This window comes from Scomber scombrus, chromosome 21 (genome assembly GCF_963691925.1).
Source record: "Scomber scombrus chromosome 21, fScoSco1.1, whole genome shotgun sequence".
In the NCBI taxonomy this organism is placed as follows: domain Eukaryota; kingdom Metazoa; phylum Chordata; class Actinopteri; order Scombriformes; family Scombridae; genus Scomber; species Scomber scombrus.
In genome coordinates this window covers 1,950,749-1,976,202 of record NC_084990.1, presented here as the reverse complement: position 1 = coordinate 1,976,202, position 25,454 = coordinate 1,950,749, and the positions used below count along the sequence as shown (strand labels likewise).

General features: G+C 37.9%; 1 protein-coding gene across 1 annotated transcript in view; it reads right to left on the bottom strand.

The window, feature by feature from the left end:
* The window catches only part of mtr (5-methyltetrahydrofolate-homocysteine methyltransferase), a 37,583-nt gene extending 13,477 nt beyond the window's left edge, over positions 1-24,106 (bottom strand). Inside the window, exons 1-24 of the mRNA XM_062443058.1 lie at positions 23,979-24,106; positions 22,104-22,315; positions 20,168-20,257; positions 19,039-19,108; positions 18,815-18,907; positions 18,295-18,401; positions 17,944-18,003; positions 17,680-17,774; positions 17,432-17,532; positions 16,373-16,434; positions 15,182-15,249; positions 15,002-15,081; positions 13,265-13,377; positions 13,021-13,161; positions 11,721-11,906; positions 11,458-11,637; positions 10,231-10,347; positions 9,235-9,375; positions 9,052-9,141; positions 6,283-6,435; positions 3,084-3,191; positions 2,626-2,726; positions 1,696-1,763; positions 397-517 (exon numbers count right to left, since the gene is read on the bottom strand). Coding sequence (XP_062299042.1) covers positions 397-517; positions 1,696-1,763; positions 2,626-2,726; positions 3,084-3,191; positions 6,283-6,435; positions 9,052-9,141; positions 9,235-9,375; positions 10,231-10,347; positions 11,458-11,637; positions 11,721-11,906; positions 13,021-13,161; positions 13,265-13,377; positions 15,002-15,081; positions 15,182-15,249; positions 16,373-16,434; positions 17,432-17,532; positions 17,680-17,774; positions 17,944-18,003; positions 18,295-18,401; positions 18,815-18,907; positions 19,039-19,108; positions 20,168-20,257; positions 22,104-22,315; positions 23,979-24,021 — 2,600 coding nt within the window. The 5' untranslated portion in view covers positions 24,022-24,106. The remainder of the gene's footprint in view (positions 1-396; positions 518-1,695; positions 1,764-2,625; positions 2,727-3,083; positions 3,192-6,282; positions 6,436-9,051; positions 9,142-9,234; positions 9,376-10,230; positions 10,348-11,457; positions 11,638-11,720; positions 11,907-13,020; positions 13,162-13,264; positions 13,378-15,001; positions 15,082-15,181; positions 15,250-16,372; positions 16,435-17,431; positions 17,533-17,679; positions 17,775-17,943; positions 18,004-18,294; positions 18,402-18,814; positions 18,908-19,038; positions 19,109-20,167; positions 20,258-22,103; positions 22,316-23,978) is intronic.
* Between the last annotated feature and the right edge of the window lie 1,348 nt (positions 24,107-25,454).

Sequence of the window (25,454 nt, the reverse complement as noted above, 5' to 3'; positions counted from 1 at the left end):
TCCACACAGGACACAGTAGGAGACAAGCTAAAGTCAAGATGGTCATTAGTTGTCCATCTGTACACACTCCCACTTGTGATTGATGTGATTTGACCTAGCCAAAATCACTGCAGTGGGTTCAGTGGGGGCATAGCATTTATGTATAGAATCAAATATTTCAAACAAATGGGACAATTACTACAGAGGTAGATATGTTTGACACCTCTTACTTAGTACACATCAATGTTAGTTGGTCAGTGAGGTGTAATTTTGCCTTGTGTTAGAGAGGTGTGTGTGTATGTGTGTGTGTGTGTGTGTGTGTGTGTGTGTGTGTGTGTGTGTGTGTGTGTGTGTGTGTGTGTGTGTATGTGTGTGTGTGTTTGTGTGTGTGTGTGTGTGTGTGTGTGTGTGTATTACTTTGATGTGGTGGCTCCTCCGATCAGCAGTGGCAATGTCATTCCCAGTCTCTCCATCTCTTTGGCCACATAGATCATCTCCTCCAGAGAGGGGGTGATGAGACCAGACAAACCAATGATATCTGCAGCAGACAAACACCTCACCATCACTGATATCATCAACTTTCTATAAGAACAATAAATGTGGTCTAAAAAGGGGTCATAAAATGTGTCAGTGACTCCGGGGTTAATCTTTTAACAATGGGTGTTCCAATCAAATGGAATAAATACTGCATGCTAAAAACTGCTGAGCTTTGCAGGATACATTATGTAATATAATGGTAGCCACAATAATGACAGTAAGAGATTGTGGGTGACTTCTAGTCATGTGGCAAACAAGGACATAGAGACATGGTGAACTCGCATACATTAAAAACAACAGACAGAGAATAGACATAACATAAGACAGTTTACTAAAAGCAAATGTAAGACCTTCCTTTTTAATCTGGCTTTCAATTGAACTTTATTTGATTTATTCAACTCAGTCTTTTATTGTATGTTTTAGCCTGTTATTCTATTTTATTTCCTGATTGTTTTCATCTTCATAACCCAACTTTATGTCTGGATTTACATCACATTTAGTTATTTTATTATTTTATTTCTCTGTTTTCCTTTTAATACCCCTCCTCACATTTCTGATTTCACTCACTTTATTTTACAGTTACTCTATACTATTATTTATGTATTATATTTGTTCTTTTATTACCTTTTATTTTATTTGGGTATTCATCATTTTTTAATTTTGATTTTACCTCTGGTGTTTCCTCACTGTAGATTCATGAGTTATGATAGTGTTTCATCACTTCATGTTTCTATTGAGTCATTATTCATTTCTTCTTTTTGTAACTAAGTAAAGCACTTTGTGTTACATTACTATGTATGAAAAGTGCTGTATAAATAAAGTCTGACTGACTGATTCATTGATTGAAATTAGATGATGTAGAGTAGGATGTTACAAGTTCGGTGTGGTATGTTGTGTGTGTGTGTGTGTGTGTGTGTGTGTGTAGTAGGATGTTTGTCTGTGGTATATAATAATAAGACAGATAAATAGAAGATAATAATAATGATAACAATGAGTATGGTGATGGCAATTATATGTTAAGCAACAATGTCATAATGATAATAATAATAATAATAATAAATACATATAATGTTATATATAATAGACAGTACAATAATAATCATATTGTTAACCATTAGTGAGTAGTATTATGTTCATATTCAGACCCCCTTCTATATGTAATCTACTGTGTTATAGTACCTGCTTTCTCTCTGAGGGCCTCTCTGAGGATCTTTTCACAGGGAACCATCACACCCAGGTCGATCACTCTGAAAGACAACACACATCCTCAATTCAACCAAAAATACTCACAAAAGACCAAACTGCTGCTTTGAGTTATTTAAAGTAATAGCAGCTATATTCTGTCTCTCCTTTCACTGATCTCGCTTGTTGGTTGTTTTTGTATATTTGCAAAAGCTTCTAAAGTGAATGTTCAAATATAGTACAGCTCACTGCTAATGCTGCTAGTGTTCTATGTATTTCAGTATCCTTCACATTAAGAGCACTGTGTATCAATAATCTCATTTTGCAAATGAGCTTAAACCCCGAACATTACACAATGTAAGAATAAATGCTAACATGTAAGTATCTAACACACGCCCCCATGCACACAAACAAACACACACACACACACATTAATGGCATCTATCGGCAGTAATAGTGTTGGAATGGTGCCCGGGTCCTGGCAACAAATCAATACTGCCACTTATCTTCCATAATGTGTCACGGTGCCCTGCAGGGGATCAAAAAGGCGATCTAAGGTGAACCGGTTAATTCTCTGAACCAGTGTCCGCGCCACTCAGCCTAACATTTACCCTCGATCACAGGCCAGCAGCTGATGAGATGCTGGCAGTGTCTCACAGTGGAAAGTTAGGAGTCTGCACAGAGGCTCCTGCTGTGCAATCATACTGAGAGTCTGATTTCTGACTGCTCGCTTTAGAGCAAAGTCATCGTGAGTTTTAAGGCTGTTTTTGACTAATCCTAAACTTACAGTAAATACAGTCTAGTGAAACCAGTATTGCAGTAAAGCAGAGCTGCTTGTTATTGTGGAATACTGGTCCATACATGGTTCACTGGAAATGATTCTAAGCACAAACTTCCAGTTGACAAACCATTCAAAACTAGTTTTACCTGAAGTTGTTGCAACCCAGCACCACACCTACGATGTTCTTGCCAATATCATGGACATCTCCCTTCACTGTAGCCAGAACTATGGTGCCCTGGTAGGGATCCTGCATGAGAAGGAAAAAACACATTAGAAAGGCTGAAATTGGCTTTTTTCCATCTGTGGATATTTTAGTTTGTTTTAATGTTGCTCTCTTGGCTACAAAGCGCATATTTAGGTAAGCAGGAAAAGCTCTTCTCACACAACCTGATGTTAGATTTGATACAGATGTGACTGTGCATTTGCTGTCATTGCACCACCTGTGTATTCTTCTTTATAACACACCTTTTTAAACTGACTTTACATTATTTGAAACTGATTCTAATGCTGTTCTGTCATGCAACACTCTAATCTTTGTTCAACACAGATCTATACTATGACAAAACATTACATTTCATGTATGACATATTGAGATGAGACTGACCACTTCCTCAGTTGACCCTGATAACGCCATCATCTCCTCCCTCTCCTTCTCCATAAAAGGAATCAAGTGACCCACCGCCTTCTTCATAACACGAGCTGATTTGATCACCTGCAAACATACAAAGGCTTGAGTTTTATTTCTGTTTCACAATGTGTAAATACACCAGTGACCACCGAAATGTGTCATCCAAATGCAAAGGAACAAAGCAATGGCAGAGAGAAATATACTATATATTGTTCTTGGAATCAAAGGCATGCATGTCATCACTGACTTTTTAAATATTATATACATATGTATAGGATTTCAGCTTAATGGTACTTGGCTATGGCTGCTACCGGCACTGAGGCATTAAAACATGTATATATTCTTATATTCCTATATATTCTTCTCTTTATATATTATATTCTTCTGTCCCCATATCATTGGTTTGCATTCTTGCCTCTTGCATATATGAAAAGGTGAATATCAGCACTCTAAGAGCAACTTGCAGGTTGGCTTTCTTACTGGATTTAATTATTAACCTTTTTTTTTTTTTTTTTACCTCAAAAGACCGCTGAGGAGGAATCCTCATTTAAGATGCAAAACAATATTAGGTAGGTAAGTAGAAGAGAATAAAATGATAAATAAATGTAAGTAAACTGATAACATTACAGTGAAGCTGAAAACATTTGCAATCAATTAAAACAAGGTCTGAGACGAGCCTTTTAAACAGTTTATGATCATGTAAGTGTTAGGGAATGTTCCATATTTAGGGTCAAGCGTGGGCCTTGAGGTCACAGTAAAGGCAGTGCTATCATCTTGACAGAGAGACATTCTGTTTCTCTCCTTGAGACAGTGAAGGTAACTGTCTGTGGTGTTTTGGGGAAAGTAGGAGTCACTTTGATAACAGTGGTGCAGCATTACTGTGGTAAACAAGGTCAGAGGATGACTGTCTGACTCCCTAAACCCACAGATTGGATACTGTGTTTCCTTGTTTGTAGAATAATGAACCAATAGGCTAATCTCATATGCTGTAGATGAGTATGACCACTTATAGTCATAGAGTATTCTTGGTAATAGCTGTGAAGGTTTAAAGACTATCCACAGAGGACAGTTTCCTCAGAATCATGGTGACATCATGGATCAAAAGGTGTATTAATAATATTCGGCTGAGCTTCAATAAATATTTTCAGTGTCAAGACATCCTGGACTCCTGAGCACTTTCTCCACTGATGAGTTAACCATTGAACGTGTGCAAACTTGACATCTTCCGCAAAAAATGTGCAAGCTGATCTACTAACGCAGCGCACTGAGGTTTGCGTCTTTCAACTGTGCAAGATAGTACATACTGTCCATTTAGTACGTTTACCATAATGAATATGTAATATGAGACGTTTTAACCCCAGTGTGTAAAATACAGGGAGGAGAAAATGTAAATATGTTATTTAGTACACACATTGTGATTTACCAAACATGAAGGTATTATTTCTGACGCTAACTGCGTTTATAAATAATACCTTTGAAGGACAGGTATTAACCGGCTGTTACTATGGAAACGAGGAGACGGAGGCACAATGACAGAATACACACAGGACAGAGTTTTTCCACCTGTGTTAATATTTTTGGAGTGGAATATTTTTGGTTTTACTAACAGCATTGACTTCATCACAAATACTCTCCATATGTGGGTTTCTCTGGTAATATTAGTTTTTGTTATAACTCAATATATTAGTTAACCTCTTCCACTAGAACCTGATCACATTTCATTTTGTTCTTGCAGCTTTCTGCTCGTCCAAACTCTCCATAAAGACACAAAACCCTCATTTAAATACTGCTGTCTGCACCTGTTGCACCTGTTTTCATTTACTCAGTTATTCTTAGTAGATCACCTGCAAAACGCACACATGCATGAAACACGCAATCTATTGCACCGTGCACGCAATTTAGTACCCACTATTTGGGATCTTAGTAAATCAGGCCCTAATTGTTTTAAGCAGCACCCTAAAAAGCACTTTTCCCCCCAACGTTTGGTCATCAGGACACATATATAAGCCTGTCTGTGTGTGACTGCTGCAGTACACTGTGTGGTAGTAGTATGTAGCAGGTTGTAATGAGTCAACAGCTGTTTTGCATTTTACCATTTTTCATCATCTTGAATAATTCTGTTTGTGTAGGTCACATAGACTCCAGCCTGTCAGGACATGGAGTCTATTTCCTAACAGCTACTTTTTATACCTGGCAGCGTTTTGTAGAGGTGTGAATGAGAGCCAATAGGAATTTAATGAGGGTGCCAACTTCATCTCGCCATGTATTCACATCTTGTGATGAAACTGATGAGAACATTTATTAGAGGATGTGAGCACACCTCACACTCATGATGGAAATCCATTAAAGCAAAATCAATTTTAGGATCCATCAGTGATGCAGCCTGTGAGGGAACAAAACACACTTCCTCTTTCATCATATCATTCAACTTTTCAGCTCAGCTCTATTCTGCAGCAGTGACAGCTGTCCCTCTGTGGACCAGCTGACTATATCACTGTGCTTCATCTGTGCTGCCATGTCTGAATAAAGCTGTAACCAACATTTCAATAGAGGACCCCTCTGTCTGAGGGATCCATCATTTTAACAGACAGAGCCAGACATTTTAAAGGGGTTTTATAACTCTTGGTAAGCAGTAACACTCTGGCCATCATGCAGTAACTGACCAGATGAAGGAAAGAAAAGAAAAAATTCAACAAGTAGAAGAGTTCACTCAATACAATAGAGTGCAGATATCCATCAGGTGTGCCTGGGGACATGTTTAGTACCAGGTGCATTGAATAGTGTCATGGCATTGTAACTTAGCATCCTGCTGGGTTTGATGCAGGGGAAAAAATGAGGTATAGTTTTATTTAAATGAGGCCTATTGACCATAATTCAAAGACTGTGTATATAAAGACTGTGGTAATAAGTTCGAATGAAGATGGGCAAAAAAAGGACTTACACAGGATTGGGTGATCATTAATACCTTATGTTTTATAAACAGTCAAACCTCACCAGGTCATTTTGAACCAGAAGGACAAAAGTTGCACAGATAACAGGAAGATAACAGGAGGGTTAATAAACTTTTCAAATTAAAAACCCTGCCTACCTCTGTCTCCCATCCTCTCACTGGGCTGTGATGACACAGATAAACACATCAAAGCATTGAGAGCTGAACGCCTCAGTTTCATCCTACCTGTGGTAAGAACATCTTCCCAGCACCAAAGAGATCTCCCACCACCTTCATGCCGTTCATCAGGGGGCCCTCGATGATATGAAGGGGTCGAGTGTAGCGGTCAACCTGAATCCGACACTCCTCCACATCCTCCACCACATACTTCTCTATTCCCTGATGACAAAAAGATGGAGCGTTACAAAGGAAAACAAGAGGAGTGAACACATGACAACAGACTAAAAATATACTACATCGACCGTAAAAGCCGGTGTATAAGACGCACCTTAAACGCTTTTTTTTTTTTTTTAAGTGATCTTATACACTGGTGTGTCCTATTCACCAGTAAAATACAGAGAGGTTGGATCTGGATATGATGATAGGTATGTAAAAGGCCGTCAACACTAAGAATGATAACTATAACTATAACCATAATGATTTGAGCGTCCACACTAATGAACTATAACATCCTATAAACAGCGGTGGTGTTGATTCAGTGTGTTGATCAGAAGTATTTCAGACATGTTTCAGTATTTATTGACCAAACTGACCCGACTCACAGCAGCACATGTTGAAGCGTAATGTGTAAAAGCGTTTAGATGAGCAGCTTTTATTGAGCTGTGGCTGATACACAGTATGAGCACAGATCTGAAGAATAAAACATTCACTAACTTTGTTGTTTTTCCACTGGATGGAACAGAGGATGATGCTTTGTTTGACTCTGGGACTGACACAGAGTCAGAGGACAGTGAGCTTACAGCGACCCACAACAACATCTCTGATGAAGAGCTTTTGGGATTCAGTAAGCACACACCTACACTCTGTATCAAATATGTAAAATTACTGTGTTCTTTTAAAAGGTTGAATTGAAACTTAACCTAATCCGAACCCGGTCTGACCGGTCAAGTTCAGTTAAGCAAATCATTAAGAGTAAAGAAATACAAATACATACAAAAGCTAAACATTAAAAGCTGACTAACTAACAAGAAAGCTCAAAGTTGGCTTATCCTTCCCAGCTCTACAAAGAGGGAGAAAGGAGGACAAAGAGAGAGTGTGTGAGGGAAGGGGGGGGGGGGGGGGGGGGGGGGGGGTGAGCGATGGTCAAGTGAACTAAAGAGTGAATGAGGAGAGTGAGCAGTGCTGGCGAGAACAAAGCTGTGAATCAGATAAATAAAATGTTATTTTATTGTTTGAAGGCGGTTACGTTTTAAAGCACAAATAAACACACCCTCACCTCCACACAAAACCTGCACGAAGGTGCGGCAGTGCCAAATTTAGAGCTTCATCCTGTGTGTGTGTGTGTGTGTGTGTGTGTGTGTGTGTGTGTAGCTCAGCCCAGCCCTCAGTCAACACACACACAGACCTGCTGCTCTTTATGCATCCAAGACACAGAGACAGAGAGCAGAGGAGAGAAGAAGAGAGAGAAGAAGACAGAGATGCAATCTGGTTGCTACACTATGATTCCTGACTTCACACATGCACGCTGTTATTGGCTGGAGGCTACACATCCACTGCCCAAAGGTTGACGTCCAGAAACATCCCAAACACAGCAACATAACAAGAAAATGTGCAGAGTCTCTGTCACCATCACACACTTCTAGTGGGTCATAAATGATTATTTGAGTCAAAGTGTATACATTGTATTTTTTTTAGGAAAATCCTGTATATCACACCTTAACTGATCTTGACCCTTTATAGGGCACTCATTGAAATACTGTAAATGCTATTAATTCAACCCTAGAGAGTTACTGTGGGCGGCTGTGGCTCAGGAGGTAGATCGGTCGCCCTTCAATTGGAAGATTGGCGGTTCTATTCCCGGCTCCTCCAGTCTACATGTCGATGTGTCCTTGGGCAAGACACTTAACCCAATTTGGGGTTAAGACACTTGGGCACAGCTCCCGTTGCTGTGCCAACGGTGTATGAATGTGTGTAAATGGTTAGCTTCCTCCTGATGTGCAGGTTGGCACCCTGCGTGGTAGCCCCTGCCATCAGTGGGTGAATGAGTTGTAGTGTAAAGCGTTTTGAGTGGTCGAAAAGACTAGAAAGGCGCTATATAAGTACAGTCCATTTACTGGCGGGCATTAAATGACTTTTTTAACACATTTTTAATTTTTATGTTCCAAATTAAGGTAAGTGAAGTTACCATATATGGTTCCTCACCAGTCTATGGTAAAACATTTACCAAAAAGTCTATGTATAAAAAATCCACATGGTTCTAAAACCTCACAGAGAGGCCTGGATGTTTACAGGAATTACCAAATATAGTCGTTCGCCCAATTAAGGGTTAAAAAAGACATTCTGTAAAAGTAAAAAATAACGTGTTTTTTCACTTGAGCAATGAAAGTATGATTTTGCTGACTAATAAAGAGCAAACACATCATTCTGCAGTCATTGTTCTAGATAAAGGTGTGGAATGCTACATGAAGCTTTAATGCTTTAACATGTCTCTGCAGGTTTATGTGTTCCAGACAAAGAGAGAGCAGTGCTTCCCCACTGTGTTTGTTTACTCATTAACGTGAGCTGATCGGCCTTAAACTAATTCTGCCTCATGCTTCTGAGTACACTAGTCAAATATCAGAAGGATTCATTTCAGGGCTGAAGAAAGTCAGACATTTCAGAGACTGTTAATGTGTATCAATTTGTCATATTTTTCATATTTTGTTCAATTGAATGTGTGACATGCATTTCTGGGTAAAATAGAAACATTTGAGACTACATCCACAGTAAGTAGGCCACATGCAAAACACAGTTTATATGATTACTGCGTCTCATCTGATCTATCAGATGTCTCACCTTGACGAGAGCATACTCCAGCCTCTCCTCCACGTTTCCTTCCCTCCACTCGTCTGTCTGAACCACTTTCTTCCCTCCTTTCATGTTGTTCTGTTAACAATAAAAACAGTGTTAACCAAACTACAGCAACTACAGTTTGCTATACTGCATTCTATGTGTGTGTGTGTGTGTGTGTGTGTGTACCTGTGCGTAGTTCAGTAGTTTGTCAGTAGCTTCAGTGTCTCTGTTCCAGATCAGATTTTCACACATTAACAGCAGGTCTTTATCGATGTCATCGTACACTGGCAGGTTCCCAGCATTCACTATGCCCATATCCATCCCATCCTGAGAGAGTGACACTGTTAGCATCCACACACAGGCTGCCTACTTCTAATGCCTAGCATTCATAAAAAAAAGTCTGTCTGGTTATTATGACTATTGTATTCATTTCAAAGCTCTTGTCATCATACCTTTAAAATCAAGACAAATGATGGATTATTAGCAACATCTGACCTCCATATAAAGTGATTTAGATCATCTGGATAAACTCATGCTTTGTTTCCAGACTGCGTGACTGTTCTATGATAATGACTTTAATTATGCAGCCCATACATCAATGGAGAGAGTAGACAGGAGTCCAGGATGTCTTGTATTGAAAAGGTTTATTTACTTGATCAAGGAGAAATGAATGAATGATCAGTACATGTTATGTTCTGATGCTCCCTTCAATTCTGAAGTTTCTCTCCTCCGGGGATAGACAGCCACAGGTTGAGCCATGCCCAAATATGGGCAGACCAACACATCTACAATATACAGAATGTAGTGTACTCGTCTATAGACAAAACATTGCTTAGACCTCACTCAGGACCTTTGTCCTACATCTAACACTATATCAAACCTCTGACTCCAGTTACCTTTACCCCATTCAGGGAAAACAGTCAAAGACATATCTGACCTTGGCTGCTATAGCAACACTATCAGAATGCCTCCTCTTTTCCCAAAAGGAGCAGACTCACTGCTTACCACTATCTCAAGGGGAGACTGTCTAAACCCAACATTTGGTGTGGCCTTTTTATGACGGCAAAGCCTAGTTTGACCCAGTGCATATTAGTTATGGCAAATTCCCTAACATTCTGTATAATATTAGCTGTGATGACAGTGAAGCCTGTAGATGGAACAGTGTGTTGTCAGTGTGTTTACCTTGATAGCGTGATAGAGAAAAGCTCCGTGCATGGCTTCTCTTATAGCCTCCATTCCTCTGAAGGAGAAGGACAGGTTGGACAGACCTCCACTCACCCTGGCTCTTGGTAATGTCTCCTACACACACACACACACACACACACACACACACACACACACACACACACACACACACACACACACACACACACACAGTATTATGGAATGATTCAAAATTCAAACAATAAGTCATACTAAAATATTTCTAATAAGAATGAAAATGATGCTTTCCCATTACTCAAATCATAATATAGATGGTTATGGACAGCTGTGACACTTTTTCTATCTTACCATGGATTAAATGTTTAAAATGTGTATGTATATTACTTTTAATAACTTTTTTGTGTTTTGTGTTTTTCCTACTTTCTTATTTGTTTGCTTATTATATATTTTTATATTTGCACTATTTTTGTTTCTGATTCTCTGGGATGGTGAGGTGGGTGAATGGGGGGCGTTATAAAAATGGATTAATGGACTGTATTATAACCTGTTATGTTGTTGGAAAAAAGAAAAATAATGTTGTTTTTTTAAAAGAATGATAATTATTATTTTTAGAGCATTACATTTTATTTATGCTCAGTTAATATGGCTTAACATGCAGTAATGAGCTCATGAGAGTTCCTGTTATAATTGGCATCCAGTAATTTATGCATATACTGAATAATGCAAAGGCAGGTTTTTTTTTGCCCTGAATCCTGCCTGTCAGGTACCCCAATTAGGCTGTGTAGAGCTCCAAACAACCTCCATATATGAAGAGGTTAGTTTCAGGTAGGAGAAATGAGATTGCTGAGGGAGAAGTCTGGGAGTAAGAGAAGCCTGATGGTGTGAAAAGAAAAAAACAACCCTCAAAAATTTGTGTTTTTCTTCTATTTACTTCACTGTGATGTTTCTCTGAGCAGAATGACGTATGAGTCAAGATGTCTCCTCCTTTACTGTAACGTTTATTCTCAGTGGACTGTGATTGTAACACAGTGGCAGAAACTTTGCTCCTTCAGCAGATGAATGTGGAAACAAACTCTGCCCAGACAGTTTATTATTGTAATCAGAGTATTTTTAAATGTCTTAAACCATGTCTGGATGGGATGCCTCATATTTGGCAGGAAGTTGAGCTTTTAAAGCAAACTAATGAATTTTGATCATTTTGTGTGAACATACTGTTTGGTTGAATGCACATAACAGGAGCATTACCTTGATAAGCTTGGTGGCCCTGATGAAGTTAACAGCGTATTGGTTATGTTCCTCCATGCCCGTGCCGATGGTGAGGATGTTGGGGTCGAAGATGATGTCGTTGGGATCGAACCCTACCTTGCTGACCAGCAGCTTGTAGGCTCGAGTGCAGATCTCCACTTTACGCTCTGTGTCTGTGGCCTGGAGAGGACGGCACATGTGTCAAGAAGATATGTGCGTGTTTGAGTGTGCGACTGCACTAGTGTGGGTGTTTGCCTTCTCACCTGTCCTTCCTCATCGAACGCCATGACCACCACAGCAGCTCCGTAGCGTTTCACAGTGGCAGCTCTGAGCAGGAACTCCTCCTCCCCTTCCTTCAGACTGATACTGTTCACTATACACTTCCCCTGACAGCATTTTAACCCAGCTTCAATCACTGAGAAGTTAGAGGAGTCGATACACAGAGGAACCTGGGAAGGAGAGAAGTTTTGTTAATTACTAACAGGTTCATATGCTTAATTAGACAATTTCAGGAGGAAATATGAAGGAAAAGGTAACACCAGCTGGAAGTGATGGTTAATGCTGTATCTGGGGTCAAAGTGCAGACAAGTTTTAATTCTGACACTCTGAAATAAGTTTGTATTCACTGGCTGGGCGTACACACCAGCTTCTTATCAGACAGAAATCAGATTTGGCAACTAATCATAACCAATGACTGCGGTGTTACCAAACCTACAATAAAGACTGGTCACTCAGTGTTTGCATTGCTTAAGCCTCCCTATCCTATCAAAACACTCTGATAAAATATCCTCAATTCAACTATCACTTTATAGCTTTATCAGAAGCTTTTGACTACAGGTGATGACTAATACTGGTGTTGATATTTGAGAGCTTTAAATATTTGTGGATTTTTTTTCAAGATACTTACTAGGAGTGAAAAACGGTGTAATGGTCATGCTTTTTCTAAATGACTTCAAACCTAGTTAAACCTAATATTGGACAATGTATCACCCTAGCTCTACATTCAGCCATATCTCATGGCCTTCTACAGTGATTAGAATTGACTTAGTTGTCATCACATAAGTGTGGAACTGTCGTCACATCATAACAAGTACTGATACATGAGTGCTTTTATCGTTACCTCTGTTTTCCCTCCAACAACAGGCCTTTTTTTTTTACAGCAGACGTTTATGAAATACGACAGGTGTGAACACATGAATGATGGCTGGAATTCATTTAACTACAGTGTGGCTCATTTCCACACTGTCATGATTTACTGGGACGCTTGTATAGAACACAGCCAGTGTTTATGTTACTAGTACCACCTGTGCTTTTGACGACAATGTACATGGCCAGAGATACAGTTGAATATGTTTTGTTAAGTTTAAGTTAAAGTTTGAATGTGAAAGTTACCCACATGCTATAATCTCATTTCAGCGATCTAATGAACCTGAATAACCTAATTTTGGTCGTATAGAGGTATTTCTGTGATATATGTAATATTCCAATATATATCGTAAACTGGATAGAACAGCTTATTGAGGAATTGTATGTGTAGATTTCCTCTGTCTTTAAACCTCATACCCTTGAGATATCTGGCTCGGATGCAATGTAGTTACAAAATCGCGTCATGGCTGTCGGCCCCTCCAGCATCCCCTCATCCATGTTTATATCCAGGACCTGCGCTCCCATCTCCACCTGGGTCTTAGCGATGCTTAGAGCCTCCTGAACAACACACAACACAGAGGGAAGAGCATACCATATAAATAGGTGCCTTGCCTTTCGCCTACTCTCATCATTTGACTGTAAGGAATACCGTGTGTCTCACCTCGTAGTTTCCGGCCATGATCAGCTTGGCGAACTTGCGTGACCCGGCCACGTTGCAGCGCTCGCCAATGTTTACGAAGTTGGTGTAAGGACCGATCCTGAATGGCTCTAAACCTGGAAATCAAAGAGATATTTCACCATGTTAGCATCCTGCATTTAAGATAAACAGGGATTACACGCAGGGGGAGTTCTCTCTTAGCAGGGTGTTGGGTTGTTAGCTTCAATGGTTTGATTGCTAGTCATTAAAAACTAACAAAATACAAAAAAAATACAGCCTATTAGAAAGCAACTGGAAATAATGAGTCAAATAAAAACTGCATTAGAGTTAAACATACATTGAGAGCAGCATAGTGAAGTGTATGACTGCATTCAATTCAATTATTACCACTATTTGTCCCCAAAGGGCCACTGGTTGTGAAGCAGTGTAACACAAAGCACATCAACATATCATATAAACACAAAGAAAACACAGTACACACATTCAAAACTACATGAAACAAACACTTAGTTATTGGCTAGTGGAACGATAAAAAGAATGAAACCAGAATGAAAGCTCCAACACTCTAGATTAGAGCCGGACTGATATATTGGTCAGCCGATATTATCTGCCAATATTGGCCTATCACAGACATATCATTATCAATATATATGTGTTGTCTGATATGCACTGATATCAGATAGGTTACATAGGCAGCATTATGTATATTTGATCCCTTTTTTAATTCAAGTTGTACATGTTTTTTGTGGTTGTTGTATGTGTTTTATTATTTATAGGAACTGATGTCATTTTATACAATAAAAGGTCATAGTTAAACTATAAAATATCACAGCCTCCATTATATATCTTTATCTCAAGTGTTTGATAAACACATTGCAAAAAATGTGCGTTTTATGTACGTATCGGCCTCAAAAGTCCAGCGTCAGTCAGGCCCTGCTCTGAATGTAGAGAACAGGAGCTGCCAGTCTGAATGGACTCTGCTTTCTTTACTATCTGTTAAAAGGAGGACAGTCTGCTCTGTTGAGTATCAATGATTTAAGTGTTGACTTTACATTGACAGAAAACACGAAAGCTTCTAATCACAACATAATAAATACCTCCTTATTACACAGAAGGCATCAAAATAAAATCCTCTTTCTGATAAAAATAGAGCCCAACTGATATATCAGTCAGCCAATATTATGGGCTAATATTGACCTATCACGGATATATCATATCGGTAAATATCTTGTCCAATATATAGCAACGTTTTTGTTCAGTTTTTATACATAGCTAATTATAATTAAATTATAATTATAATTAAATTCCCAATTAAGTTTACTGTTTCAGTGCACTGATGTAATTTAATTATAATAAACATTATGGTTAAAGTGTATAATATCATATCTTAGTGCTTGAAAACCACATTTGAAAGGATCACTGCAAAAAAAAAAAAAAAATCGATATATTCTGTACATAAGATATTATTCGCCAATATATTGATATCAGAATTTCTTTACTCCACAATATCAGTATCGGCCCCAAAAATCCTGTATCGGTCAGGCCCTAAATATAAATCAGAATTTTATGCTTAAGTTATCTGATTGACATTAACAATGATCAATGTACATGCACCATCAACTACAAGAACCAGGGTTGAAAATGTAACTGACTGCAATGAGCTTCATATGATGTTTGAGACTATTTTTATCCCCAAGCTTTACATCACACTTGACAGGTTGTAACAGGTGGTTTTAATACCTGAGAGCAGTAAGTAGTCTTGATAAATATCAGCAGCAGGAACTCTTGGCTGGCAGTGTTTGACTGCTTCACATATGGCACTGTAGGAGGAGGGAGGGTGAGAGGGATTTTTTTTTTAATATATTGTATGAAACATAATAAAAACATTCTTTTTCCACTTGTGAGAGACACGACACTGACCTGATGTGTTCTGGAGTGGTCCCGCAACAGCCTCCCACAATATTCACTAGTCCGTCCGTAGCAAACTCCTGCAGACAGAAGGAGGAAGTTAAAACTTAGCTGCAGCAATGAGGCAGCTAGGCTCAGCTCGGGTTACTTGGCTAAATTAATTCTAACTGAATTTAAGCAGGATTCTCTCCTTTTCTCAGGAGGTCTGGCAAAAACAAAGACATTGTGTTCTATGAAGCAAAAAAGAAAAAAAAAGAAAACACACATTAAGACTGAGGGGAAAAACTGTATGAAGTCCAACATTAGTTTAAAATGATTCAAAGTGACTAATTCATGTAAATAATTTAAACATTTTACATACTACAACATTTTTTGCTTGTTTTGGTCAAATATGAGAAGCCCCCAACTCACAACTTCCTGTTGAGCAGTATTTGACTTAATGTTGCACATTCTAACAAACACTTAATAACAATATACATGCACCTTGTGTTGTGTCACCACTAATGTTATTATTGTGCTTTTATATTATTATATATAATGCTATATCACAGTATTATCTTTCATTTATATTGTGTAAATAATAACTTATATTTGTACCTATACCTATATACACCAGAGTTGCACTTTTGCACTAATATTTGCATAATTCCCTCATATGGTGTGTGATATTGTAACGTATAATGTATTTTAGCCTTTTAATGGCATCTCTCCAGTGTATTTTTAATGTATGTATGTATTTAATGTAAGAAGTTCAGTATCCCCCTCAGGGATCAATACAGTCTTATCTCTTACCTCTCACTGCTACTACAACAGTTTTACACCTCTGGACTAAACAAGATACATGTTAATCTAATGAGCTTTAGGTGGTGTTGGTTTGGGGTAGTTTTAGACAGAATCAGGCTAGCTGTTTCCCCCTGCTTCCAGTCTTTATGCTAAGCTAGGCTAACTTCATCATATATAACTATATTGCTTTTTTGGGGTGTATTGTCTCTCATTTGAACCCAAAACTGCTTTTATGGCATTTTTTTTATATTTATTGGGTAGTTTTGACAGTAAAGAGTGATGTAAAACATGAGAATAGACCAAGAGAGAGGGCATGACATATCCTGACATTTTGTCATGGTCATCATTATAGTTGATAACATTATTTCTAAAAAAATAAATAAATGTGAGACGAGAAGAAAAGAGAAAAGAAAACAGAACCTTTAAATTGGAGGCTGTTACTGCTGGAGTTTCGTCATAATCTCCAAATGTGTTGGGAAGACCTGACAGAAAGAGAACACAGAGATCATAACATCATGACATTATCCTGGCTGGCCTTGTATGATGCAACCTGAACTGGGCTAAAGGTCTGTGTGTGCTACATCTGCTTAGAAAGATCGGGAGGGTCAAATCAAGCAAATGTAAGGCCCACTTCTCCATTCCAAAGACCATATAAAAACTATATCTAATATTCTAATACTCTGTCCCTGCTACATGTTTATGCCTGAATATTAAATGTATTATGTTCCACTTTATTCAAAAATAGGTTACCATTATACAGTATACAGAAATTTAAAGTAAATCAGGCCTTTAATGTGGACTCATGTTGTAATGTGTACATACTGAGGTCAGTTACAGAGTGTCACCTCACCTGTTATAGAACTTTACAGACAGTATCTAAGTTAAAGGAATTAATACATTTTTTAAAAGCTGTTTAAATTAAATAATTATATTTGCATTTAACTGATACATTAGTAATCTTAGTTATAAATGAAAGATTATTATGTAAAGATAGTTAAATTGGTTAAAAATGGTCAAATAATAATAGAAAATAGAAAAATCTACTTTTATTTCCATCACTTTAATTTTGAGGTTTTTTGTGAGATGTGTGTAGTGAGATAGCTAAAATAAAATGTTCACTTCTTATTGGCCAGCTATGAGGTCTGACCCCTCACAAGTGTAAAAATATATTGATCATTTACGCATCATTTAAGTACAAATCAAATGAATCATCATTTTCAATTATTGATTTATTACTAGATTTTTAATCAAACACCTAAAAGGTTAAGAATGACTGTTTTGGCACTTTCAGGCCTCCATACCTTCAGTTCACCTGCTGTTGTTAGTCATTCTAATTAACAGTTTGAGCATAGGAATTCAAACCTTTGTATAAAAGTGAATATTTGATTGTAAAATGTGGGTTGTTAACAGTAAGATTTCTACTATAATGTAAGCTGTACAGTGTTGAAGATGTAGCTGTTATTAGTGAGTGTAACTTACCTGCATTGGGATAACAGATAATGAAAGCTGTGGTACTTTTTCCAATGGCCTCAATGAAGGGCCTCATCTCCGGGGCCCCCAAGGCACAGTTTAGACCAATACTGCGACACACAGAGAGGCACGAAACCAGTAAGCAAACTACAGGTCTGACCAGTAGTGGAACACGGTTACGTTATTGTCAGGGCTCTTGTATTACAACATTGATTTGTGATGGTGATAGTAGTTGTGTGGAATCTACAGTAACTTACCATAGTGGTTTAGCGTGTGATACACTCACTACAAACGCCTCTCCTGTCTGACCGGACAGAGTTCTTCCACTGCGGTCAACTATGGTCCCTGAGATCTATACGACGAGTGGGAGAAGAGAACAAGAGCAACGTGTAAATACGGTATTTCTTCATCTTTTTTGGCCCAAAACTTCATAGGTATTTTCTGAGCCATATGTTGATACATTTCAGTGTAAGAAAAAATGTAGTTTTTACACCCCCACACCCCATGAATAATAAACCTACAAATATAGGTCTCCTTTCATAGCTCTTTTCAAAGAGCAGGTCAATGGCAAATAAGGCAGCCTGCAGAGAAAAAACATGAGATAGTGACTGAGGTTACATATATTATATACTGTATTTGATAGAGAATAGAGAAAAATGCATCGTATATTATCATTTGTAAGAAGACAATAATCTGAGTAGATATAGCAATGTTATCATTAGAACATTCAACTCAAATTGAAACCATCCAGCTGTACTACCACACAATATATCATCATCGTGTAGTCCCCAGGAATCTGAGCAATGATTCAAGTATTTACTAGAAGAAGACTATCAATCATTTGAGGTAAACTGACACCAGATGAGAGCTACCTTAGCGTTGGCAGTGTCGAAGATGGTTTCAACCAAGAGGACGTCCGCTCCTCCATCTAATAAACCTCTGACCTGCTCCGAGTAGGCTTCTACCATCTCGTCAAAGGCTGTGGAAGACACACACACACACACACACACACACACACACACACAAATATATAAACACTGATTGATATTGACACAAAAGCGTGCATTGTTTCTCATTGAGTCTCACAGTGAGATGTAGGACCATCGTTTTTTTGACTGACAAGTGTCTGTTCTGTGTGTCTTTACCTCAACTACTGGCCCAATCACGTACAAGTTTGCCTGAGATATTCTTGGCCTCCAGAGGTTGAATCCCCCAGTAGATAAAACCTCACTTAATGGCCTCAAACTGTCAACTCTGTACACAACTTATCTCAAATGTGAAATGTTTTGTGTACATTTCCCTGTTAAGTCAATCACTATTCCCTCACATAGTTCAGTGCTTATTTCCTAATGAAGCACAGAGACTGTTTAAAAATGTGGAATGTGATCTTACTGGTGTTCCTGAAGTCAGGTCTCTCCACAGACGGTGACACAGACAGAGTTTTATTGGTAGGACCCACTGCCCCGGCCACATAGCGTTTACAACCTGACAACACACACACACACACACACAGAGAACAGTGTTACATACATGAAGAAACCCCCCACAGTCACACACAAGAGGGGCTATACATCTATGTACCTGATATGCTGCTGTGATGCTACTAATGAACTAACCAGTTTGTTTGGTGACATCATCGGCTGCCCTCCTCGCCAGCTCCGCTGATACCTTGTTGAGGCGATAAGCCTGCGCGCGCACACACACACACACACACACACACACACACACACAGTTTCAGATTTCTTTATTAGTCATTTTTCATTATGTACTTTCATACAAAAGAACAATTCTAATATTGTTTCACTTAAAAGACAGCGACAAAAAATAGTATAAGAAAAGAAAACATATCAATCTAAAATGAATGAATGAATGAGCCTGAATACAAAGTCATGATTTAAAATAGTCGTAATTAAAGGATATGAACCCATTATATGGAAGTTTGTGGCTGACTAAAAATTCAAATACTTAATAAAACTGAACATTTTTCCATGTGTGCGTGTGTGTGTGTAATTTACGTGTAACAAAAATGTAAATTGTGAAATCCAATGTTACATTTTTATTTTTCAAAATTATATTCCTGAAAATTAGAAAATTGCTTTCAAAATAAAAGACTAAATAAATAAAAACACAACTGGAAAATACATTTGACCATACTTTTAACCATAAATGGAATGAAATTAAATTTGAAATTGACTTTTCAGGCACATGTTGTTCAAATTAAACTTGAAAACAAAACTGCAATTATTTCATGATTTAACCTCAGGATTCATTTAGTTTATATTGTAATTAACATGCACTAATGGTGAATGCTGAAAGGTCAAATTCACCACTTTGAATATAATGATTTCTTAATATATAGGCTGTCAGCTATCAAAATCTTCCCCAAGTGTTTGCTAAAGGAATCTTTTTCCAATGACAGTGAGTAAGCAGTTCTGTTCAGTCAGACTTTATAATAACATCTAGAGTCACTCTGTTGTATTACTGCAGTGCAAACAGCAGAAACATAGATCTGCTCTGTTCCTTCATTAAGGTTTATCACAACTGTTTGGAGAGAGTCTGTGCTTCAGCCATATCTGCCTAGTGTAAAGATAACAGCGAGGTCACAGCAGAGTGTGCAGCTGTCCATAGAAATGAGTAAATATGGGAAGAAGTGGTTCATTGGGTTAATGAGTTAACACCAGTCTGTGTACTTGACCTTTGTTTCTACTACCACAGTGGTGTAGCAGTGTCATCATCACATCATACCATATGTTCCAATCCATAGTCTGCTTGAGCGATGGAGGTGCTGCTGAATGTGTTGGTCTCTATGATGTCAGCACCGGCCAGCAGGTACTCCTTTAAACACAAAGCAGAGCAAAGGTTATACCTCTTTATTTGCATTGGATTGCCAGCAGAGACAAAGACAAACAGAACCAAATCACAACAGTGAAACTAAAAATAACTTCATGTCTCAACAGCTTTAAAAGTAACTGAGTAAATGTGTTTCAGGTGAACAGAGGTTTGTCACAGCTGTTCATTTACATATCACTATATTAAAACCTGTTGCACCATAATAAACTTCTTTTAAAATGTTTCTATTTTACTTCATTCTATATTCTATTATTTTTTAGCTACTTTTACCATTCATTATTTTTTTTTTTTTACTATTTTACAATTATTTAAAACAATGTTTTAATTCATCATCTTATATTACATTAATGTTTCTATTTTTTCCCCTTTTTGGTATTGGAATTTGGTGTATGTCATTTATTTGGTTGTAAAGCACTTTCTTAACCCTTTTGTAGGTTACACCAAGAAAATGTTGTTAAATGGTATTTAAAAAATTATTTCTTTACTTTTCCTACCTCTTTGGGGCCATGAAAACATAAAACATGGATTTTTTTTTCTTATTGACCCTAGAAATGATGTTTTACAGACCTCTACCAAATGGTTGAGCAGACTCACAATGGGTTAAAGCATTTCTTCTTTCTTGAAAGGTGCTATATAAATAAAGTTACTATTATCATTATTACCAAACCAAGACCAATTAGACTGAATCAGGGGTTCCCTGAACCCCAGAATCATGGTTCCAGACACTTGCAACCCCCACTATCCCTGGATACACACACTCTGCACGCACACACACTAGTAAGTCTATCCAAACACAACAGCAGTATTATTATTTGATATGTAAGGGATAATGTGTTTTTTTATTTTGGAGACAGCAGCTCTGAACACCTGAGGGCTGAGATGAGGGCTTTGTGCTGGTTTATTAAATATCTAAACCCCCCCCTGTTGCTGGATTGGTTGTTGGATGTGATCCTGCAGTGTCTGCATCCATTACAACATTCTGTTATTCAAAGTAATGGTAGAATGTATAATAGAATAGAATGTCGTAATTGACCAATTACAATCGAATACTCAACAAAACCATGTGATTAAGTCATTTAATATCGGTTCTTAGTGTTAAACTCTCCTCATGAGATGGGTGGGCACTATGCATGGAACACAGCAGTCCATTCTGGGTTTAATTTAGGAGACAGCTGCTCAGAGATCATCTTCCACATTTAGTTGCGATGTGATATTTAATGTGTCAGTGCTGAGAAAGTCAACTGAAATCCAGAACTCAGTCAGCATCTTGGAATTAAACGCTGTCTTTAAGGTTTGCTCGCTTCTGTCCTCCATTTGTCTGAATTGCAGTTGTTACAACAGATGTTGATCTTATCCAATCATATTGTTCCGGAGCTGTATCCTCAAGGAATTACTTGTTATAGTGTTCCAAAGAGGGCTTGAAGGTGGGTAGTGATACTTATAACCATTATGGCTAAAATAGGGTATTTTTTAATCATTTTTAAATGTTATTCAATTTCTCATCATCATATATTTCTCTTTTTGCTGTAAATTGCATGAATACTACCAATTCTAAAACACACTTATTTATCCAGATATGCAGAAAAAAAGACATTCACACAGGATTGGCAGTGAAGTTTAGTGTTTACTAGCTAAGACATTTCTTAAGTATTAATGGTGTTGTAAATCATTAGAATGAAACTATTTAGTAGCCTCTTTTACTGTTCATATGGACACCTGCTATGACTGCTGTTTTAAGACACATTAGAAAAATGGTGCACCCGTCCTTTAACAAAGACTTTACCCACTAAACTTGGTGTATGTGTTTAGTTTCCTCCACTAGATGAAGTACCTTGTGTATGTTGTAGATGACTTCAGGCTGTGTGATACTGAGCAGGTCGTTGTTTCCCTTCAGTGACAGATGATGCTCTTTAAACTCGTCCGCCCTGAAATGTTCCTCCTCAAGCTTCTGCCGCTGGATCATGGTTCCCATACCCCCATCCAGGACCATAATCCTTTGCTGCAGCAGTGCTCGCAGCTCCAACTCCAATGGGCAACTGCATTCTGGGGGGGAAAAAAATATCAAGAATAAGTAACAGACCCATTTTACAGCACTTGTCATTCATACTTTAAGTTGAAAATAAATAATAAAGTTACATATAAGTTCAATTTAGTACTACATGATAATTAGCAGATTAAGTTTTCCCAGTTGCAAAGTCATGTCATGTGATTAAAAGTCATCTGACGTGATCAAAAGCTCCAGATCTGCTACTGAATGGACTTTGTGGTGAGTTCATTTTGCCAAAGTCAAGAATAGAAGTTAGTTTGAAACTTGAACATCAACAACTCTATAACAAATTGGCAATATCCACCAAGTGGGGAAGATAATGTGGTAATGTGTAACAGCTCCAGAACATCTACTAAATGGACTCTGTTGTAATATAAATAACAATATATTGACTGATATTCATTTTCTTGCACTTTTGATAGGATGCTTTAAATTTGGTTATTAAAAAAATGTGACCAAGTTATGAAGAGAACTTGTCAGTGCTGCTGTTGGACCAATTATGTAACAGAGACACTGTTTCTGTAAAGAACTTAAACATATCTTTGGCATTTCTGTACAGTAATATCTTCTTACTTATCAGCTGATGTGTACAACAATACATCAATACATCTGTGATAAACTAACATCACCTGATACATCTGCCCAACTGATTTATTATACATCCCTCAAACCACAGACTGCAGATGGAGACACACAATAGTGCTGCTGCTTTCATTTGATCAACTGTTGCATCAGCTCACAGTGACACACTCACATAACAAATACTTTCATTACTGACTAATCCGATGATTCATTTCTTGATTCATTTGTAGGATTTCGTGCTATAACATGTCAGAAAATGTCCTGGTCAACAGTCCATAACCCAAACATATACATTCAGTTTACGAAAATTCAGAAACGACTTCCTCAAAGAATGACTTCAAGTGATTAATCGGTTATCAAAACAGTTGGCGAGTAATATAAGAGTCGACAACTAATCGATTAATCAACTAATCATTGCAGCTCTACTCACATTCTGATGTGAAGTGACACTAGGTGTGATAAACTGACTGTATGACAAACACAAAAATCAACAGCAATGATGGAATCATCAAAAAAGACTCAGTAGTTGTGAAGTTGTGATTGAGCACAGCTTTGTTGTGATCCTTATCATTCATAGTGATGGTTGGTAGAGCCAGAGCATGGACCATGCTGAATGCAGAACAGAACCATACAGCTGTGGTATCACTAATAAATGCAAATCAATCTCCAGATGTGGACAGTGATTGTCAGTGGGTTAGCAGCTGGGTGCTGCTGCTGCGGGCTCACACTGAACTGTCAGGGTGTCAACATACATGTTTAACTTTATGAACTGTTCTGTCATATTGAATACATATATATGTATTGTTGTATCTGTTAAACTCACACAAAATGTCACATCCGGTTACATGTAATAACACTAGTTAACGAGTATAACTTGTCTCACACACACACACACACACACACACACACACACACACACACACACACACACACACACACACACACACACACACACACACGCGGAGAGAGACATGTGGTGTAACAAGTGGACTGCAGTCAGATCAATGAGTGTGGACTCATTAGGTTAACTTAAAGCTAACAGCTAACAGTAAACGGTGGGAGAGCAGATATATTTACCCGCTTGTGAAGAGAACTGATGAATGACGTTAGTTGGAGACATGTTGTGAAGGGTCCGCGTTGACAACAGCCTCACGGCCCGCCTGTAAACTAAACGGTTAATGTTGCAGGGCAGACCTTTGCTACCAGCCGGCTCATGTAGTTTGTGCTCCGCCACTGGCGACAGCTACACTTCCGGCCTGACACCTTCAGAATAAAACCACCGCCACTATCGCAGACAAAATTCGGATTCATGTGTTTCCCTTAAAACGGCGTTAATGTTTCAATATTACCCTTATGACAGCGTTATTGTTTCAATATTACCCTTATGACAGCGTTAATATTTCAATATTACCCTTATGACAGCGTTATTGTTTCAATATTACCCTTATGACAAAGTTAATATTTCAATATTACCCTTATGACAGCGTTATTGTTTCAATATTACCCTTATGACAGCATTAATGTTTCAATATTACCCTTATGACAGCGTTATTGTTTCAATATTACCCTTATGACAGCGTTAATATTTCAATATTACCCTTATGACAGCGTTATTGTTTCAATATTACCCTCAAGACAGCGTTATTGTTTCAATATTACCCTTATGACAGCGTTAATATTTCAATATTACCCTTATGACAGCGTTATTGTTTCAATATTACCCTTATGACAGCGTTAATATTTCAATATTACCCTTATGACAAAGTTAATATTTCAATATTACCCTTATGACAGCGTTATTGTTTCAATATTACCCTTATGACAGCGTTAATATTTCAATATTACCCTTATGACAGCGTTATTGTTTCAATATATTAACCTTATGACAGCGTTAATATTTCAATATTACCCTTATGACAGCATTAATGTTTCAATATTACCCTTATGCCAGCGTTATTGTTTCAATGTTACCCTTATGACAGCGTTAATATTTCAATATTACCCTTATGACAGCATTAATATTTCAATATTACCCTTATGACAGCTTTATTGTTTCAATGTTACCCTTATGACAGCGTTATTGTTTCAATATTACCCTTATGACAGCATTAATATTTCAATATTACCCCTATGACAGCGTTAATATTTAATATTACCCTTATGACAGCGTTATTGTTTCAATGTTACCCTTATGACAGCGTTATTGTTCCAATGTTACCCTTATGACAGCTCTTAGTAAGTTTTTTTTTTCAGTGAGATTCCACACTTACAACACAGTAGACGTTGTTTTGTGTGTGTGTGTGTGTGTGTGTGTGTGTGTGTGTGTGTGTGTGTGTGTGTGTGTCAGAATCCACACAAGAGAATTACCTGTACTGTGAAGAAAATGATGTGGTAAGAAAATAGCTGTGTAGATGGGTGCAGCTGCACATACTATTCATACTGAAGTAATAAGTGTTTCACCTGCATTGATAAGTTACACTTTGGGCTTTTTGTTTACTACTACAGGAAACACTCCATTACTTTATTACTGTACCATCCTCAGCATCCTATTTT